This window comes from Lineus longissimus, chromosome 10, assembly GCF_910592395.1.
Source record: "Lineus longissimus chromosome 10, tnLinLong1.2, whole genome shotgun sequence".
Classification (NCBI taxonomy): domain Eukaryota; kingdom Metazoa; phylum Nemertea; class Pilidiophora; order Heteronemertea; family Lineidae; genus Lineus; species Lineus longissimus.
The window spans coordinates 1381181-1402819 of record NC_088317.1 but is presented as its reverse complement, the minus strand read 5'-3'; the positions used below and the strand labels follow the sequence as shown (position 1 = coordinate 1402819).

General features: G+C 43.7%; 1 protein-coding gene across 1 annotated transcript; it reads left to right on the top strand.

Annotated features, from left to right (window-relative positions):
* The first annotated feature begins 74 nt into the window (after positions 1 to 74).
* On the top strand, positions 75 to 21026 carry LOC135494674 (uncharacterized). The gene is made up of 10 exons (XM_064782872.1): positions 75 to 194; positions 1265 to 1347; positions 1536 to 1860; positions 2249 to 2407; positions 2723 to 11388; positions 11628 to 11858; positions 12015 to 12101; positions 12396 to 12614; positions 12854 to 12991; positions 13236 to 21026. The coding sequence occupies exons 2-10, from the start codon at positions 1270 to 1272 to the stop codon at positions 18357 to 18359; spliced, it is 15027 nt and encodes a 5008-aa protein (XP_064638942.1). The 5' UTR covers positions 75 to 194; positions 1265 to 1269; the 3' UTR covers positions 18360 to 21026.
* Positions 21027 to 21639: the final 613 nt, after the last annotated feature.

Genomic DNA, 21639 nt, shown 5'->3' with positions numbered 1-21639 from the left:
CGAAGTCTGTTCACGTGACCCGAACGAATGCATGTATGTACATGTACAAAGAATGTACACATCAGTGTCATGTTGATGTTTTCGGTGCTTTTCAATGCAGACACTCAGTAAAATGGCTGTCTAGCTCAGGAAAACGGAACCAAAATAATAAAATAATGGCCTTATATCTTTGATTGCATCCTATGCAGTGAAAGGTTAGCTCGCATGTTATGATTGCATGCTTTTGAAGCCTTTTTCATTCAACAAAAATATACAACAAATTTCACTGAAAAGTGAGATGTGAGATAATGCCATTAATGATATAAATGCATTGGCCATTGCACAAGGCATTTTCTGTAAGCACTGCATGCATTGTATAGGCCTAGCTACACTGTGCATAATGTTGTTATTGTTTCTAGTCTGTCAAATACGTTCAGAGTTACTGTTGTGAGGTTATGAACAGTTTATTGAGGGGCACAACCAGTCTGTACGATCTCCGGTTTCCAGGAATGGACAATTTTGACAAAGACAAACCAGCTCGGCAGAGCCCATAGCCTAACTAGCACTAGTCTAGGCCTAGCAGAACAAGTTATGCGCACGCTCAACTCGGAACAGTCCAGAAGGCTTAAGCCAATTTCGGACAATGTCATGAGCTTCTGTGACTGACCCTTTGTTCCAGTGAAATGCATGATTGGTCAGCGCCCAAACAAACGATGTTGAAATCTTCAATTCTTTTGCATTCGGTCGCTACCTAGTTAGTACCTACTCAGTTACTAGGAACATTTCACTCAGGGTCAGCCACACTATTATTTCTTATATAATATCTAATCGATCTCTTGAACTGCTTTTTATAAGAAGTAATGGAGATATATTTTCTAGTTTTACTCAAACATTCAGAGTAATTTACTAATTATTTCTCCACAATGAATCGCCAGTTTTGCAACACAACCCTTGTTTACAAACAAAATCTTGTTGAACTTCTTGGTTGAATTTCATTTCCTGTCAGCGTGGACACGAGGCCTCCAGTCCATGACCTGGGTTGTTGAATTGACAGTAAATGTTTATCTCTTATGACCCAGTGGACTAAATACTTAACTTACCTTTGTAGGATTGGCAGACTTATATTAGATTATTGATGAATGGAGATTTGAGAGTATGTAGTTGGCCTCACAAGGTCAAATTGCTGTTTTTCATCCAAAGTGTTTCTTCATGTTCGAAGTGTTTTGTTAGAATGTGGTGTTGAAATAGATAAGTTTTTAAGGCTACTTGATCTTTATACCTTCAGGTGGAATGGAGGGTGTTCCTGGTCTGCCCCCTGCCGGCAGCACCCAGAGTATGGAGGGTAACTCCAAAGAGCAGCTTGACAAGGTAAGTTTGTCTGTCTGGCAGTGTTACATTGCAAGTTACCCTATCTCAGCTGAGTGACTGCAGTACTGAATGACCGCCAAAGTTACACTAGAATTCGTCTTTTCGCCTTCATCACTTGACAAAACCATCATACCATCGTGACAGCCAATGCCACAAAGCAGTTGCTTTAACTTCTGATATATTTTCAGCTGGAAGAAATCAGCTCTACCTTGGAAGAAATCGAAGAGAGTCTTCAGCAAAAGCATCTGAAGTTACTGAGTCCCGGTATCCCTCTGTCAAGGAAAGCAGCTCTTCATATGGATATTGACAGGACGGAGGCACAAGTTAAAGAACTCCGGCACAGGAAGACACAAATTGAAGTGGATTTGGGTATTAAGGTCCCCAAGGAGGAGGCTGGTGTCTCCAGTGATGGGACAATACAGTCGCGACCTGCATCAGCTGGGCCAAGCTCTGGGATGGCGGGTCTGAGTCCAGGATTCATAAAAGATGAAGAAGCCGGTGGTGGAAATCAAGGTAAACTTTTGAAAATGAAGGCAGATCGGAGACCATCCATGTGCCAGTAGTGCACAACAGTTGGAAGAGGGGGATAATGGTCTTCTTGCGATGTGAAATGAATGAGCTGTAGATCATTGCCAGGGTGTGAGAAAGATGCCTTCAGTGTGACCAGTGTATTGCTTTGGGATAGATGCCTTTGGTATGAGCATGTATTGCTTTTCAGAAATATTGCTGATAGGGACTGTTGTTGAATGCCAACACTAACTCAAAATCATATTCACGAAGTACAGAATAGAACTTATAGGTCATGCGAGAAATAAAAAATTATTCAGGAATTTGATGATTTGAGCGCCTACACGAGAGCAAACAAAATATCCTTGAGTAAGTTTGTCTTCATATCGTTAAGGTAAAAACAAAATGCGAAGAAGGTCTGCGAGTCCCACCTTTGGTATGGCCAGTCCTTCCTGTAGTGTGCCGCTGCCTAAAGAACCTTGGCCAAACCACCCTCAAGAGAAGCCAGTGCTACAGAAATCGGCGTTGTTTGCGATTTTGGGAAGCGGGTCAGGTGAGCTTTATCCCTTCCAGAATAGACAGTATTCCTCAATAAAAGGTGCGGCACCTGACGAGTTCAAACCACATGATGTTCCTATATTCAAGATTGCAATGCCGTCGCAAATAAATCAAATTATTTGAATGGTTTGTACTTCTAGTACATGTTTTGTTTTAGATTTCTTTCTTGGCATGGTAACAAGAAGTAAAATGCGCAAAACTTATCGAACAAACTTGTACTTTATTTCTCATTTTTGCATTCTAAGCGCATGCTGGGTATTGTTATCCTAAAGTGCGGAACATTTACAAAGTTGACCATTTTTGATTTCAGACCAAAACAAGCCACGTCCAGCAAAGAAGGGGCCACACAGATCCGCCAGCTTCGATAGTCACGAACTTTCACCACTAGGACCATCCCAAGTTGATTCTGCTCAATGTTCCATCGAAACCCATCGAAATCAGGACCACCAGTCATCTGCTCAAACCTCACCATTCTGTGTGCCCGAGTCCTGCCATAACACCCACCCACTAAATGAATCACTGAACTGCATCCAGACATCGACAGATTCTGAAAACGTTCATTCTAGTCAGGCAATCAGTATGATTCCGGATGGTTATGCTAGCACTAGCGCTAGCAGTTCCGATTCCTCTTTTGTTGACGGATCAAACGCTCCATGTTCGAAACCTGTGCCAAGTGGGAGTCGGCCGCGGCAGGATGAGGTCAGCACAAACGTAGCAAGTGTTTCCCATGCTCCGTTGAGGCAGTCCAGTCATGATTGTCTTCTTCCTAATAGTAATACTGACACAAGTTCCACGAAAGCTCTCAATGACATAGAACTGATCTTGAAAAGATTTACAATGGGTTTGAGTATACGAAGAGAACTGTCTGAGAAAATTAATGAGATTAGAGCTGGGTTTGTGCAAATGAGTGGGGCAGTTGTGGAGTCTTCCAAGCCCAGTTACCAAGCAACTTCCGGCACAAGCTCACTGGACTGCAGGTCCAAAACAATGGTGCGCTCCGTCTCCGATGACTCTCTTCAAACCTCCACTAGAGGCGATCCGCGGCAAAGTCGAGAGAACACTTTGCAAGTTGAAACTCTCTTATCTCGGATTAAAGCTTTGGAGAACGAAGTGAGGTTTCAGACTGATGGTAATCTGAAACAGCGTGTGAAATTGAAACAGGCGGAGGACTCTTCTAGAGTTTATAAGACTGTGTTGGAGTCACGAAAGCATCCAGGGTGGGAGGGACAGAATAAACTGGAGGCTTTGGTTCGTGAGTTACACACTGAGAAAGGTCAGGTTAGTGAGCTAGTCAATGAATTAGAGACACAGCTCCAGTTTCAAGCCAACGCCCATGTTGACGTGTTTAACAAGTTGAAGCAGACGGAAGCGGAGCTTCATAATCACAAGACAATGATGGATTTTCATAAAGTCCAGGATGCCAAAGAACAAGATCAACTGAAGGAGTTGATTCGTAGTTTGCGAGAGGAGAAGGAGGCGTCTGAAGTGTTGGTGAAAGATCTTAGAGGCCAGTTAAATGACGAGAGAATGGTGCGGGAAAATGCCGAGAAATCTGTCAGAGATTGTCAGGAGAATCTCGATGCCAAACAGCGCAGATTGGATTTATTGCAAGCAGATTTCGACTCCAGGTTGACGTTGGTCAGTGAGAAGGCTGAAGTTACGTTAAATGTGGCTCAGTCTGAGTTAAAACGATCTGAGGCGCAAGTCGAGAAGTTGGTCGCATCTGCTGACGCTTGGAATAAAAAAACAGAAGATTTGGTCCGCGCTGCCAAGTCTGATTTGCAGGAGTCTGAAGCCGAGGTGAAAACCTTGAAGCAGAAGTTGGTGGAATTTGATAAAGTTAAACTGGAGAAAGATGAGGTGGAGGAGTGTGCGCGAGATCTTAGGTTGATGTTTGAGACGGAGGAAAAGAAAACCAAAGAACTCTCAAATGAGAAGATTGAGTTAGAATCCAAGATGAGGCATCTTAAGGAAGTGTGCAATTCGCTGAAATCTGATTGTTCATCCATGCGGCAACAGTTGTGTGATCTGAAGAAGAAGGATGGGCTGAATGAGAAATTGAAAAGTTCGTTATCTGAGGAAAGCAGCAAGTTACAAAATGAGAATTCAAAACTGCGAAAGGACTTAGATGGTTTGAGAATTGAAAACGCGGCACTTAAGAAAAAAGCGGACAGTTTAGCTGCGACTTTAGAAGAGTTGAGTGTAACTTTGGAGAATGTGACTGCTTTGAAAACTAACAATGAGAAGTTAGTGGAGAAAACAGCATGTCAGTCGAGAGCTTTGCATGACCTCGAGTCGGAGAAATCAAAAGCTGTGGACTCCTTGGCGAGATTGAGCGCCGAACATGAGACTTGTTTAGACACAATTGATAGACTAACTGACCAGTGTGATTCATTACAAACGGACCAGACAGCAGCCAAGAGAGAAAAAGAAACTAATTTGGCAAATCTGAGAGCTGAGCATGATTCTTGTAAAGAGACGATCAAATTACTGATGGAGAAGAATGCAGCTCTTGAGGAAGAATGGAACGCAAAGGATAACCTGACTGATCTTGTGCCAGAGATTGATGCGTCTGCTGGACGCGTGAAATCATTGTGCGACAAATATGATGTAATCCAGAAGGAGAAGGAAGACCTGATCAAAGAAAAAACAGATTTGGCGAACAGTTTGTGTGAAGCTGAGTCGCGTTTAACTAGTCTGTTAGCAGACAATGAACACATTGGCGGCAAAATCAAGTTGTTGAGTGGGCAACAGAATGAACACATAGCTACAAATGCCAGGCTTGAGAAGGAGGTTGAGGCCAAGGAGAAAGAGCTGAACGCAATGAAGGGCAACATATCTGATTGGGCAGCTGATATTGAAAAGTATGCGCAAGCTGTTAAAGATGTTGAAAGACAGCTGGGAGATGCGAAGAAGTTATTGGATGAGAAGACGACAGAGTTGGAGCATCAGAGGATAACACATGATGAGAGACTTGAGCAGCTGAAGAATCAGCTTGCAGAATTGCAGAACTGTTTTGATGAGAAGACTTCTGAATTGGCTCGTGAGGTGACCGCGAGTAAAGTAGAATGTGAGGAAATGAAAAAGCAACTCAAAGATTGTGGACAGTCACTTTGTGAGAAGACTTTGCTGTTAGGGAAGGAGAGAGAAAGTACTGGGCAACTGGGGAAAAAACTTGCAGAAGCCCAGAAATCTTTAGAGGAGAAGACATTAGAACTGGCTGGCCTGACGAAACTCGAGAGGCAACTTGCAGATTCGCGAAAATGCCTCGATGAGAAACGGAGAGAGTTAGAAATTGCGCGGAAACTTCACAAGACGAAGATTGAGAGTCTGATGGCTTTGAATAAAACGTTCCAAGGAAGCGAATCACCAGAAAAATTGGTTGAAAATTACAAGGATCAGTTGATTTCTGCGGAAGAAGAGTTGAAGCAGTCGGTGTCAGACTTGAAGGAGGCTAAACGTCTGCTCTCGAAAGCTGTTAGGAAGGTCAGGAATGAAACGGAGAATTCCGACACCAAATCAGAGAAGGAAAGTATCAATGTTATCCTGCTTGCACAGGATGTTTCAAAAATGTTGCTGGTTGAGTTTGAGAGGGCGGAAAAACTGACTGCTGAGTTGGAAGTGTTGAGAAATGCCCAAGCTGAGAGCGTGAACATGTTTGAGACATGCATGTTGGATGTAGAAAAGTTGGAGGCAGAAAATGTCGAGAAGGACAAATTGTTAGTGGCCCAGACGACAGAGATGGAGAAGTTGAAAATGGAGAACATAGAGAGGGAAACGTTATTGGGGAACCAAAAGTCTGAGATGGAGACATTGAAGAAGACGCTTCGAGCTAGTCAGGCGAAGCTGGAGCTTGAACAGATGTTCCTGAGGGAATGTCGTTCAAGTTTGGAAGCAGAACAAGCAGTGCTGGAGGAGACTCAATCAAAGTTGGAGGCCGAAACCACAATGTTGAAAGAATGTCGGTCAAAACTAGCCAAGGAGCAGACGCTAAACAAGATCCTTCAGAAGAATGTTGACGATGCGCTGAAATTTATGAATGACTACAAGGAAAAGTATCAAGCTAGCGAGGCCCGATTGGCTGAAATTCGGCTGGGTTCTTCGAGCGACTACTGTACTGGTTCTGATGCGAGTTCGGGGAGCTCTCCGGTCCTTGATTCGGGCGAGAACATGACACAGTCTATAAGAACAGATGACTCCAAGGCTCTAGATTTGACAGTTGGCCGAAACTTAATCAAAAACACACCAGCTGTGTGCAGGAGTTCAGTAGACTCAGGAATACGAAACTCTGGGGAATTTTCCAATGCAGACATTGAAAGGAAACAAAGGGCGCACTTGGTTGAGGAACTAAACAAAGAATTGACTCTGGTGCAAAATGAGAATCATTACTTAGAGCATTGTTTGAAAGACCTGGAGAAGGAGGGCGGGGAATGTAGGACACGTTGCCAGGAATTGTCCGAGCTGAATTTGAATCTAGTCAAGGAAAAAGGTGCTTTGAGTGCCAAAGTCAAGGAGCTGTTGAAAAGAATGATATCAGACCCTGAAGCAAAGCTGTGCCAAGAAAGGTCTATTGTCGCTAAACCTAGCGGGACTAGGGACCAAGGGGATGAGGCACAGAGTAATGAGATAGACTCTGCTGATCCGAGTATTTGTAAGGAGTGTACAAACCTGAAACAGATGTTAAAGGATTCGGAGGAAAGGGTCAGTGAGCTGAAGGTACGGTTCCAGGGAGAATTGGCAGAGTGCATTGGTGAGCGAGACGAACTCAAAGAGAAATACATTGAGTGTGATAAAGTTAGGCTGCACCTTGAAAAGGTGAAGTCGACACTGGAGGTCCAGGCTCAAAACGTTGGAGAGCACGATGTGATTCACTGTCGTCTGCGACTACAAGGGGAGCAGGAGCGGACAAGACAGTTAAACGAGTTGCTGCAGCGAGAGCATGAGGAGTTGGAAAAATGCCGAAAGGAGCGTGACATTTTGGATGCCAAATTGAAAGAGCAGACGGATGTTGAAAAACAACTGCAGAAAGACAAGCAGATGCTTTTGATGTGTGTGAAGCAGTTCCAGTTAGAAACGGCAAATGAGAAGACGTCGTCTGGGAAGAAGAAAACCAGTGTTGACAAACGATGTGGTGCTCTGGATGTGCAGTCTTCAGTCATGGTGGAGCAGTGGTTGCGGGAGCAGGTTGGTCGCCATGATACGAGTCCAGCGAAAGGAGACGTTGGTTGCAGTGATTGTCACAAGCTGCAGATGTCTCTATCAAACCTGGAATCTGAGAAGGAGGAGTTGGTCAGATCGTTGGCTGAGATGAACCAGGCGTATGAGACACTAGCTGGGCTGAAAAAGGAAAATGATGTCACAGAAACTAGTCCGTCTGTCGCAGCTGACCAGGATGCAGGAAAGCGGAGAACTAGAGCTGCTGTCAGTCTCGCCAAGAGAGTAAGCAAATTAGATGCCGAGTTGCTGTCGATGCGTGTGAAGCTAGACTCCATGACTGAGACAAAGCGCAAGTTGGAAGAGTCATTGGCAGAGGCGCTGCAGACGTCTACGACAGATCGGCAGAAGGTCGAACGTATGGAAGATGATCTGGCATTCATGAGAAATAAACTGAAATCAACCCAGGCAGATTTGGCAGTGAAACGAAATGATACAGTACAGCTCCAACAGAATTTACGCTCAGAAATTGAACGCTCCCAAATGCTGGTGCAGAGTAACAACAAGTTGAAAACAAAGTTGGAAAATAAGGATTATCTCATCGAGGACTTAGCGCTTGAACTCAAGGGGACAAAATCTAAACTGACGGAACAGACTTTTGACTACACAGATACAAAATCAGCCCTACAGCATAAAGAGCGTATTGTGGCGGACCTGACTTATCGTTTAAATATTCTCTGTGCGAACTTTTCCAATATGAATGTACCAAGGCCGCAGGATGTTGAGGACTTGAAGTTATATTTGAAGAACATGGACTCGACGCCAAAAACCGGAGTAGAGTCTTCTTCTAATATGAAACAGTTGGTGGAAGATTATGATTCCGGCAGCGATGAGATGGAAGAGGTGAGGTCAGTCCGTATCAGCAGTCCACGAAATATTCAGCATGTTGATGAAAATTTGCATGAGAAAGATGTCGCAGAACTCAAAAAACAAAACCGTAAATTGGTAGAACTTTACAATACGCAGGAGAAATTGATCGAACATTTGTCGCAGGAAAAACTACGTTTCCAAGAGAAGGCTTCTAAGGAGTGTCAGGAGGAACGTGCAAAGCAATTAGAAACTGAGAATAAAACCCTGAGAGATGAATTAGTGGCAGTGCAGGAAATCGTTGGTGAATTGCAGGAGAAGGCGCAGAAGCTTGGGAAAGAGAGCATTGTCGCCCTTGATAGGTTTTCTCGTTCTGAAGCCAAGTCTCGCCAGAATTCACGGGGCAATGAAAAGTTACAAGAGTTGCAGATTACCCTCCGGAATCTCCGTGGGCAGCTCCAGGTTGAGAGGCTTGCTATAAAATCATTGAAAGATGAGAAGAATGCGCTGAGAGAAACGTTACAAAAGTCTGAGCATGAAGTTGATCATCTCCGTCTGCGATTCCTTGATTTATCCAAGTCTGAATGTGAGCAGAAGATGGAATATTCTCTGTTGCAGGGGGATGCAAAGCTTTGGACCAAGGAGAAAGGTCGTTTCCAGGAGGTACTGGCGGTATCTAGGAACGAGATAAAGACGCTCGAGAAAGCTGTGTCGTCACTCCAGGGGACTGTCGATGATTTGAGGAAGGAGTTGGGAGCGGAGAGATTGGGATGCGCTACGTTGAAAGATGAAGCAAAGGCTTGGCTGTCTGAGAGGCGGCAGCTGATGATGGAGTTGGAGATGGCTGAAAACGAGCAGCAGAAATTTCAAGGTCAGTTGGAGGAGAGTGCAAAGCAAGCCAAGGCTGAAGAGGGGAAGGTGCAGGAGTTCGCACAGCAGGTGAAGGCACTGCAGGAAAGTGAGCTGGAGCTCAAGCGGCAGATGCAAGACATGGAAGCAGACGTCAAGGATAAGAGCGACAGAATTCTGGTCTACGAGGGAGTCTTGAAGCAAGTCAAACATTTCAATGTCACAAATAACCTAAACCGGCAATTAGGGATTGTCCGAAATGAGAAGCAGCAAGTTTTGAAGGTGTTGTCTGAGAAGGAAAAGGAGGTTGCGATGTTGAATTTGGAACTCAAGCAGCAGGAGGTAAATTTTAAGGAAGCCTTAGATGCGAAGGAGAACGCGCTGATGAGTCTGCAGAGTGGGATAGCGGTGTTGACGAAGCAGTTGTCCAGCTGCCGCTCCAAGGCGGTTGGGCTTCTTCAGATGATACAGGAAAAGGAGACGGAAGTGCGCCATGTTACTAAAAAGTTTGAAGCGCAGGTCGCCGAGCGGGAAGAGACCATCGCTTTGTTGGAGAAGAAAATCAAAGAACTCGAACACAATTTCGAAATGTTGAAAAATGAACATGAGATTATGAACATTTCTAAGGCACTTGATGAGAATCTTGTCGCTGAGTTGAGGCGTGACTTTGAAGTCATGGAACACAAAGTTGCCGACCTGAAGTTTCAGAATACTGAGTTGGACATGAAGAAAGCAGAACTGACAGATAAGAATTTTGAGTTCTTGACAAAGATTGGAAAGTTGGAGAAAGCGGTTGAGGTGAAAGACAATATAATGGAGGCTTGCAAGGAGCAGTTGGTTCTGATGTCCAACCAGTTGGATATTGCTTATCATCACAAAGACGCAGACGGTCAGAGTCCCAATCAGGAGGGATTAGCGATGAAACAGGCACAGTTAAATGAAAGGGAAGCAAAGTTAGTGGAGAAAGAAATGCTGGAACAGAAACGCCTGGATACTCTGAATCTGAAGGAAAAGGAAGTAGAGAAGTTGAAAAATGCATTGAAGAATCGGGAGACTGATTTGAAAAAACGGGAAATGACTGTTGCGTCGTTTGGGGAAGAAGTAAGATCGAATGTCAAAGATCAGTTGAACGGGTGTTTGTCAGAGCTGCAGATGTCCCGGAAGGAGGAGACAAGAACAAAAGCTTTGGATGAATCGCTGAAAGCTCGAGAGCTGACGGTCAGTAATAAGGAGGCAGACTTGATTGCGAGGGAGGAGCTTCTCAATGGATGCCACCTAGAAATCCAGGAGTTGGCCGGTGCAGTGACCATTTTGGAATGCGACGTTGGAACCCTGAAGCAAAACCTGTACGCGAAGGAGGCCACTTTGGAGACTTCTAAGCAGACGTGTGCTGATTTGGAAACACGGTTGACAGCTGCCTTGGATGAGTTACTGATTGAGAAGCAAAAGAGAAAGCTCAGAAGTTGTGTGAAGACAAAGTCTGTCAAGACGATGACAGATTTTGACGTGTCCGATGCTGCTGTTACTCCTGAGTTAGAAACAGAAACAGATACTCTTGCAAAACCTGCAGTCCCGGAGCTGGAGATAAGTGTAGCCGTTCCAGAAGTCAAGGAGGTCAAGTCAACGGAAACCCAAACCATGAGGGATAATTTTGGCAAACATTTCTGCCACCAGTGTGGTGTTTTATTAGATCCAAAAAGCCAGGAAGGTACATCAGAAGATTCAGGCTCAAAAGATGTGTCCACAGACAAGACGCTTAGCTCGGACTGTGAAGATTGCGTGGTACAAGGATCTAGCGAAAGGGATGGAGAGGACCCTGAGGTCTTGATGGAAGCGGAGGCGTACTTTGTCATGACGGAACCTCTCAAGGATCCGACCGTGATCTCCCAAGAGTTGTGTGTGGCCAACCGACAACCAGACGGGTCCCTGTCCATCTCGCCCCTGAAGAACTTCACCTTTGGCAACGATGCGGCAGTGCTGCAGACTGCCTGTGAGCAAGCTGTGCTAGAGGAGGTCAGATTGAAAGAGAAGTTCGAGGAACTGAGGTCGGGCATTGCCGAGTTGAGATCTGAAGTGAAAGACAGGGAGAGCTGCGCATACAAACAGGTAAGTCAAACTCTATTCCAAATACATCTTTTACTTGATGAGTAGTTGTCTCTGACTACTGGCTGGCATTCCTGCCTAGTATTTGCCGGTTATGGTCTGGAAGAATGATATGATAATGATGAGACTTTTATAGCACTAAATCCAGTGTGATTCTATTGTTCAAAGTGTTTCACATTACGTCCCCAAGCCTTGGGCCTGTACATTCCCACTCATCTCCATCTCTCTCAATCTTATTCCAGCTCGACACTATTGAGGAAGTCGAAGACGAAATGACCCGAATCATCGCAAACCTGACCAACGAGATCAAGGCCCTGGAAGCCAGGCTGGCAGATGCTGTGAAAGAGACCCCTGAGCTCAAAGCCGCTATCACCGCGTTGGAGAAATATCTTGCCAGCGAGCGGGTCGCACATGGGGATATGAAGACTAAATATGTCAATGAGAGGAACTTGAATGTCTGGCTGGAAAAACAGGTCAGTTCAGAGATTTGATTTTTTACCACTTGAATTCTCAGTCTCGACAGGAAACTTTCTCTGGTCTGAAAGAGCAGCTTAGCAGCATTCATTTGAACTCTACCAGTATTCAAGAGGCTTTTCTGAATAATACCCTTTACTTGGCTTGTTTTACAGCTCCAAGAAGCCAGGATTGAAATCGACTTGGCCAAGACTGCATCTGTTAAAGCTGAGCCGGTCCTTCAACCGGCACCCTCACACAAGGTAAGCAAGATGGTTGCTGGTTTGCTCAAATGTGTGCTGCTGATTGAGCTTTGGGCTTAACTGAATAAGTTAACGTCAAGTTAGTGATGCAACTTGTTTTGAATGACTGGGCCTAGCTGTATAATGCAACTGTGCATATGTCTGTGCTAGGCCCTCTTCAACACCAGACCTGGTAACTAGGACGGTACAGTGTGTACAGAGCATTATTAGCGTGGCTTGTATCATATTCCAAAAAAGTAATCAGTGCCCATGTCCCATGACCTTGGCTTTAATGATGGATGTGGTATCTTCCAGGAGACATTGCCACCACCTGCCAATCTGCTTCACCCAGCGTCACCGGGAACCAGCTCGGTGCGGAAGAGGAAGCAGAAGTGTATGAAGACGATGGGAGATGGCGCTAAAGTTGCGAGGAAATCTCCGTCGAAGGGCGCAAAGCCACGACCCAAGTCGCCTGCAAGAGCAAGATCGCCTGGGCGTGTGGCGTCGCCGAGAGATGGCACCAGGATGAAACAGGTAAACTTATCTCTCATCTCTACTTGGTGCTGTTTGTGTGTGCCTCCAAAGTGGTTCCTCAACATGACACGGGGCATGTCTTTGCTGGTATTACATACCTGCCACTTTGTGGTGATGGTATCCCAAGATGATGTTGATGAGTTGCATGGGCTTAAACATCTGGAAGATTTGTTTCAACATGTCCAACTTGGGGTGACTGTAATAGTTGATAAATATCTCTGTCATCATCATTGTTACAGGTGACTGAGAAACAGGACGAGATGGAACCTGTCCAATTGTTTGCAGCAGACGTACCAGCAGACGATGCTGAGACGACGAGTCCAAACAAAGATCAATATGAGGAGGCGTTGACTGTCATCAAAACAAAGAAAGACAAGGTATGTACAATGACCCAAAGAATCTGTGTCAGAAGGAAAAAATGAAAACTGAGGCAAAGTGTGTGTCAGCTATAGTGCATCTGCCAGGATTTGGAAAAGGCAGGGTGTTTTCTCCTTCTGAGGGAAAAGAGATGATATGTCATCAGCGGATGCATCTCATGCTTGTCTGCTTGAAGTAAAATTTGAAATAAACCGGTCAAGAGTTCCGATTTTATTCTAACAAACAAATCCTAAACTTTTGCAGGCCAAAAAACGGATGTGGTATCCATGCACTATCTGCCACAAGACGTTCACCGATCCATTCTTCTTCAAGAATCATCTCCGCTGCCACGAACGTCAACAATTCTTCTGCACACTTTGTGACAAGAACTTCTCCAACAAACGTCTGTACACCAGTCATCTTCTCATGCACGAAAAAGTCGACTTACCGCCAGCGGAATACCGATGTTGCGTCTGTAACATTGAATGTACGTCTGCTATCGAGTTGAAGATTCACATGATCAAACATCCTGCATTGGAAGACTCATTGAAACCTTACAAGTGCAGGAAGTGCCATAAAGCGTTTGTCTTGATGAGTGGTTTGAAGGCTCATTCTCGGGTCCATAAGAAAGGACGGAAGAAATTCAGTCCGAAGAAGAAACGAAAACGTTCCACACCGACGTGTGGCACCTTGGTGCTCCGGCCGCTGGATTTTGAAACGATTACTCAACACGCTGAGGTTGAGTTGAAGAATCCTGTAGTCGAGATAGAAAATCTGATCGTCAATAGCCAGGTGGAGGAGTTGCCAGGGGTGACCATGAATTTGCCGGCGGCAGAAGACAAAGCAGAGGCAAAGGTGCTGGTTAGGGCAATGGGCATGACCAAGGATGTATTGGAATCAAAAGGCGGGAAAAAAAAGGAACCTAAATTTGAGCGAGGTGTCACCCCTGTAGAACTGAATTCTGTCACACCTGCTAAACTGAATTCTGTCACCCGTGTTGGACTGAAATCTGTAGAAACTGTGAATGTTGATCCTCTGGAATCTGCTGAGCTCGTTCAATCAGAGCCTGTTCCACTTGAGCCAGAAGTGACTGCAGAAACTGAAAAACCCATCGAAAATAAAAAAACTGGACCAAGTGACGGTACAGATAAAATTGAACTAAAATGTCCGCACTGTCCGAAAATTTGCCATATGGAGTTTACGTATAAGCGTCATCTGTTGGTTCATTCAGGTACTAAAGACTTCGTGTGTACGATCTGTGGCCAAGCATTCCCGCTCAAATGCAATTTGGCGGTGCATGTTAAGACGAGGCACGATACGCCAAGTGCAAGTCCGAGTGATATTGTCGTTAAAACAGCCAAGAAATTGGCAGGGAAAGCTAAGCTGAAACTGCAGATAAAGAAGCTTGCTTGCGATCAGTGTGAGGAAATGTTTAAGTTTAAAAAAGAGCTCAAGAAACATGTCCGTGAGGTTCACAAGTTGAAAAGTCGGAAGAAAGAAATCAAAGCCGTCACCTACACGTGTCCAGTCTGTGAGAAAAAGTTCTACCTGCACACAAAGCTGTTTTGTCACATGGAAACAGAACATTTAATCTCAATGGATTTGAATACGAGCAGCGTTGAAACGCCTGTGATGATTCCGCCCAAGTGTATCCCGTCGCCTGTGGAGGATACAGGTCTCCTCTCATCGCCTGTGAGTGTGAAGTCTGCGGCTTCCAAGAAACAAAAACTCTTCAGTTGTCTAATCTGTCAGAAATGTTTCCGCAAACGTAAGAAGCTCAACCAACATATGAGAGTGCATAATTCGCAAAAAACTTTGGAAAGTCCGCAAACTTCTGTCCAAGATTCAACAGAACTTGCAGTGGTTTCAAAAGAAATTTTAACTTCACAGGAGAATTTGGATATGTCATTTACTTCGCAGGGATCTTCAGAAGTAACGTTGGGTTCGCAAGAAACGTTAGACAGTTCTGTAAGTTCTTCTTCAAGTGTGAAAAAATCTGGCCGGACAATTTGCCTTTCATACTGCAGCATTTGTGGCAAGGCCTTCCCCAATCGCAAAATGTTGGCAAAACATAAGAGAAAGCACAATTTGTTGAAAAGGTGGAAGAAACCTGCAGTGTTAGTGTTGTCAAGTTCGGATGAGAAAGTTGAAGAAGGTGTTTCGCAGGACCCAGTGGAGGTGGTAGACATCGAGAAGAATGTCACAGACAGTGTTAGGAGTGTTGAAGACAGTGCTCCAGTTGGGACGGGAAAAACTGCTGACGAAACTGATACTGTTCTTTGTGACATGAAGTCATCTACTGACCCAGTGGAAACAGTTCCTAGTCCCAGGGACAAGAAGAAGGTCTCCGATTGTTTGAAAACTGTATCCGCGGATGTCGGAAGTGCTTTCAATAGGCTATTTAGAGCTGAGGACAATGATACGTCTGCTACTCCTGCTGCGACGAACATTGCGGAAGCTGCAAGCACCCTTTCTTTCCCGCAGAAAGCAAAGAGGTTGCCTGGTGAGGAAAAGAAAGCGAAAACGAAATCTACTGTTGTGAGAAGTGTTTTCGATGATAAGCAAAAACTGTTTGAAGCAGACAACAGTGTTGTTGACAACATATCTTCTGCTCCACTGGATCCTGGTACTGCCATCTCTGCCCAGAGAGTGAAGAAGTCTCCTGCTGTTAAAAAGAAAAAGAAAAGGTCTTCGAAGAAGAGTTGTGTTGATCCTTCTCTGCTGACTGTCGTGTGTCATATTTGTGGCAAACGGTTTCTGCAGAAGTGTAATGCGATGAGCCATCTGAAAAAAGTGCATGATTTAGTCGAGACAGACATTCCTCAGGACATTCTCGATGGGATGAGACGAGAATACCAGTGTGAGATATGTCTGCGAACATTCACTCAGAAGTGCTCCTTGCAAGTCCATGTGAATAGGCATTCGGAGACAGGTTCAGTGTCAAAGGTCAAAGTCTTGAAATCGAAAAAGAAAATGTTTAAAAAGGTGGTGAGGTCATCGATTGGTGGTGAAAAGGTGAAAAAGGTCAAGCGGAGGTCAAGCGGTAACAAAGAGTTGTTGTCGTTGTTGGACGGTCCTAACCTAGAACAAGCCGCCCTTGAGGAAAAATGTCGGTCCGCAGACGGGATGGCACTCAAACGGCCACGAAAAACGTTAAAAATTCCTGAAATGAATAACGATCTTTACACGTGTCATTTCTGTGGGAAGGACTATGTGAAATTCAGCAGATTAGAAAGTCACATCTCTAATTGTGGCAAAGAGAAAGTCAGCAAGAAAATGAAACAGAAATTTGAGAAGTTTAGTCCGAAAGCTAAATTGATGCCATCAGTAGACCAATCCTCAAGTTATGGCCTTGACTACGACACTGAAGCGTATGATGATGATTCATCTATGAATACATCTTGCATCAAGTTTTCTCCTGATGATGCCTCTCGGAAGCAAGATTGTGACCAGTTCGAACAGCTTGAGGCCAATCTCCAGAAACTGACTCCAGATCCGTCTCCTTCAAATCGGCCCATCAGGACCCCAAACATTTTACCAGCTGGGTCTAACAGGGCACTGAATGTGTTGCCTAGTCATTCCCGTAAGCGCACCCCCAGTGCTTCGCCTGCACATCGGAAGATCGGCAAGTCGGGTTCGCCTCGTAAAGGCAGGAGTCCGGGGAGGAAGCCTAAGAAAGCACGACTGTCTGCTACTCCTGTGTGTGGTTTGTTCCCTGAAAGGGTTGAGGTTACGTCACCGTATTTTAAGTCGACCCAGGTGGAGGTGGCGGACTCCAAGCCTGTTATGGATGATGGTGCTCCAGACATGTTCTCAAGTACTTCTGAGGATGTCCTGCCCGACCCTACTCTTGGTGAGGCAAAGATCATCCCAAAATACACGCCAACATATTCAGACATATCTGATGAAGAGGATGACATGCCGTTGAATAGACTTGCTAAGGTTGTCACTTCAAAAGAACCGCTCAAGTCTGGTCAAGATAAGTCTAAAAAGGCTTCTCCGAAAGATGCGGCGGCATTGCGCATCTCGCCCCGTCGTCGTTCATGGGATGTTGGCCAGATACTCCACGACACATCAATAGCTCCTAGCCGGCAAATAAGCCGAGCTTTGACTTTTTCAAACCAGGAGCAAACAAATATTCCTCCGGAATCTGAGTTTGATTCCGAGCCAAAGTACGAGTCGTACTCAAAGACTTTGAAGACTTTTGAGAGACAGCGACATTGCTCTGATGATGGCAGAGTTAAGCGCAAGTCACGTTGGGACCAACCACCAGCACCGTCGGTTGACGAAAAACCTGTGTTGAGTGTCTATGACTTCATCGATGATGACATTGAGATGCGTGTTCCACCGGTGAAAAAAACGGAGCTAAAATTGTCTGTTTCTGGTGATAAAACGACATCGAGTTCTAGTCATTCAAAACCAGAAGGATCTCGGACTAAGAAAAAGATTTCACCGTCCGGTAAATCGTCGAAGATTCATCGCAAGAAATCAAAACATGCCAGATGGAGTTCGCCAAAGTCTAAGAAAAAATTCCCAAAAATTGATATTGCGCCATCGTTTCATGAAGTGAACAGTTCTTCCTCCGAACCTAATTTTGCCTTGGCAAATTTCAGTCCAAAGCGTAAAACCGATTATTCTAGTGCAAATACATATAACCAGTGTGACCAAGGTCCTGCATTTCAAACCAGTAAAGGAGGGCCAAGTTTTTTTGAAAGTCCTGTGAATGTATCGGAAAAGCCAAACCCACCATCAACAGTTGATCCTTGTGCCGCTAAAAACACTCCGAGGAGTTTGAGTTCAATGAGTACAAGTTCGGCCAGTGCTTCTACATGTAACATTCATTCAGATTCAGTTATGCTTCAGCCAAATGTCCCTTTAAACGCTTCAAGTGATGCTAGTATGCTCAAGGATAGTGCTGCCTTTCTTCTGAAGTCCGATGGGATTATGTTGGGGCATAGTGCATCTAGACCTGTGAATGCTCCTCAGGAAAGGCAATTGGAACACAATGCCTTTGCTTTCAATTCTGATTCCAGTATGTTCCGATCAAAACCGCCAGGACACTTCAATGATCCTCAGAATTGGAAGGACACAAAAGTCTCGGCCACTCATTCAGATTCGGTAACGTTTGGTCCGAATGCACAAAAAAGCTTGTCTGATTTTCCAGTACTTAACGATGTTGCAGTCGACTTGACAAAAACGTTTGGCTCCACTTCAACAAGCCGAGCCGCAACACCACCAATTTCTGTTCCAAAGACCGAGTCGTCTGTTTCGGGTGGACGCTTCAAGTGCCACTACTGTGGAGAGACATTCAAGTTCCATTCGCTCTACAACCGTCATCTGAAAAAGGAGCACAAGGTCGGAAGGCCAGCTACCGATTGGTCACTTTAGGCATGGCCTGGGTACTGTGAACACCTTAAGCACACGGTCCTAAATTTGGGTATTTTCATTGTCATGGCCAAGGAAAATCCCTTCATTAATAAGTCGGATATTTTTATGTAATTCATTGAACCAAATCTTGAGATTGAACATCATTTTTTGTGTAAGCTTCAGGCAGAGTGCTTGTACCGGTAACGAGGTGCTGTAATTTGCTTTTTTCTATAATTTATTTGCTTTAAAAATGTGTAATTAAATTGACTTACTATTCAAAGAGGGTTGTGCAGTTTTGAACGGGGTGTATATAGAAAATACAACAACCTCCAGTTGCCTTCAACGAAAGAACCGAGGTTGTCTCCTGTTTAAAATGATTTGGCCAAGATGACAACTATTTGTAGCATAAAGCTGATGACAGATTCCTACATGTACACTGTACTTGGCATGGCCTAATCCTATCAACATCGCATACCATAGACATATTTTCAAGTGCTGGCATGGCGGTCTGTCACAAACATTTTCATCTATTGCGTTTGTAAATCTTTTGTTTCTTTATGAGATGATTTAAGTTTCTGCCCCTCGGGGGACACATTTGTTAATAGTGTTATCAAGTTATCTTCATTTCTATCTTTATTCATAGCTTTATAGTATTCTTTAGGTATTCTTTTATGTTTCAATTCAGCTGTAAGTATTTGGAATCATCTTGAAATCGCTTGATGCCATTTCAGGTGATATTTTTTCAACTGATGGAGGGGGCTGGCAATTTTCCTGCTGAACGTCAAAAGAGAAATGCTGCACAGGTGATCAGTGCATGGATATGCCCCCTAATGGACACCATTGTAGAACTACCTAAGTGTTTGAGACAACAGGTCAAACAAACTGATTTACTTCTTCGGGAACTACTTAGTTTCTTGCTGCCATGGTGAACTCACTGTGGGAGATGTAATTCTCTGTGTTCAAGTTTAACGTTTTAGTTGAGAAATTCTTTTGTCTTTTGCCTCGTAACATTTTCTGTAAAAAAAGGTTGCAGCACAAGAGTTAGATTCGCTTTGTAAAATAGACTAAGTTCACTGCCTGTAATTTGGTGCCTGGCCATACTTGCCAAATTAAACTTGCTTAGATATCTAATATATTCGTACAATACAAGCGTATGTAAACATTTATAATCTCTATACTAAACGAAATTGTGAAATGTAGTGATATCCAGTGCATGAAATATTTTGTAATTTGCTGCTTGGTTCAAAAAATAATTTAGTGTTTTCATGCTCTTGGTTATAAATGTGACTAGCCCTTCTCAAGACCAGTGGAGTCAGGGGTTGGGACGATTTTTTAAGCTGTCTGATCAAAAAATTGATAACGTTATGATATTTGATACATGTATTATAAAGATACTCAATTTCTCAGTTTTTCCACAAATTTCATTCCGAAGTGTGATGTATGTTCTGGTTTGTTTCAGTTGCCAAAATGCTTCTCTTGAAATCTGTGATTTTTTATCTGATGGAGCGATCATAGATTTGGAAAGTTACTTTGCAATTCCCAAACTCTTATTTGCTCTGAACAGAGTTAAAGGTGTGTTTCAAGATTTACCCAGCCAGTACAACAGTCCATTTTATGAAAAAATGGCACTGCAGGCAAGAAGTCTAAATTGGCTGGGAAAAGTTGTCAGTATTTTGCTTCAAGTGGCTCGTCCTCGGTCAATGTTTGTCCGATTCTGGTAAAGTGAGTTTTTCTTTATTCTTTGAACATTTGCGCGTGCGCATGAATAAGTACACACCTGTCAACCATGGGTGTGCTGATTTAGACCTGAAAAGAGTCCTGAGATTGGTAAGGATTCTTGCTGTAAGAAGTCCGACAGCTTTATAAGGTAAAGTGGTACAAAGATAGCCCCCAGTCTGGTACACTGGTTTGTGTGTATTAATGTTTACTTCCAGCTGTTTTCTACACTATTGGGACTATAATTGTTCCACTGTACATTGTGAAATCATGTCAATTTTCTCTTATACAGTGGCCAAGCTTTGTAAATGTTTATATACAAATTAAGATTAGAATGCGGCGAATAATACTTAGTTGAGGAGAAAACCAATATTATTGTATTCAAGATGTCAAAGACTGGGCTAATCCAAGTTTTGTAGTCGATTTATGACCATATTATCATCATGTAATATATTATTTTAGTTTGTAGTTTGACCCTGACTGGAACCAATAGCATTGCGTTAGTTGTGTGCATTGTGATGGGGAGACTGGTTGTATGGGTTCAGTATTACTTGGACCATGATGAGGCTCTGTACAGGTTCAATTTATGTTTGAACTTGCTTCACCCTTGTTTGGATAATGAATATGACCGATGTACCTTTGTACAGCAAGCTGCACTTGTCATATTCAGATGAAACTTGACAGCCCATTTTCTCTGACCTGGGCTCGATAGAATTTACACCGAGCGATTAATATTGCTTGTCTGCAGGCAGATCAGTCATAATCCTCATCATCTTGCAGATTTCCAATTTTCTTGGAACTACTTAAACTTGAATGTATGTTGTACTCTAAATGAAAATGTTATTGGTTCACATTAGAAAGGAAGTCCCTAGTTTTAGTTGTGTGTTAGTTTAGAATAACGTACGGTTATATGTGCATTTATGTATTTTAAATTTGATATTTTTTGACTAAATTAAAAAACATGATTTGATATTGATATCTTGTGTTTCTCTTTGTCTAAGTGTTGATGACCAAGGCTGTTTCGGTGCCAATCTCTCTAGTGCCACAAAGGATCCTGATGCCGATTCTCAAAAATCTCACCAGAGTTTCACCGGCAGAGGTCTTCTAACTTGGAAGTCCAATGATTGAAGTTACATCAAATCCAGCAACCTTGATTAAAGTCCTGTTATACAAGGTCCAATGCAATACTGCCCAAAACATCACCAAATCCCCTATGTCTTTTCTCTCTCCGAATAATGGCATGAGCCTGTGTCTTCAGACATCATAGTGATCTCATCCTGTCTTCAGTTTGATCTGATTGTGACATTGTCGATGGAAGGTGGAGACGCTAAAATTGTCCTTGATATTCACATGTACACCGAGTTAAAGAACCATATCCAACTACACCAGAGACTGTTTAATTGACTGAATGGACAAGGGCACATTCATCATGTTGATTAACTGGGGTGTTGACATCTTGTGTATTTAACCAAGAGTAGTTGAAGAATGCATATCCATAGATTGTCGCGTGTTTGCGAGTGATGTGCCACATACAAAATGAGTGTTGGTTTAGCTTATGTGACGTTCTCATTGGTTGTGTACCAAG

Excerpts from the sequence above, each read along its gene's own strand:
- LOC135494674 (XM_064782872.1), top strand. The coding sequence starts at position 1,270 with ATGGAGGGTGTTCCTGGTCTGCCCCCTGCCGGCAGCACCCAGAGTATG. Across the intron at positions 2,408-2,722 it reads GATTTTGGGAAGCGGGTCAG|ACCAAAACAAGCCACGTCCA; the intron begins GTGAGCTTTATC and ends TTTTGATTTCAG. Across the intron at positions 12,992-13,235 it reads TCAAAACAAAGAAAGACAAG|GCCAAAAAACGGATGTGGTA; the intron begins GTATGTACAATG and ends AAACTTTTGCAG.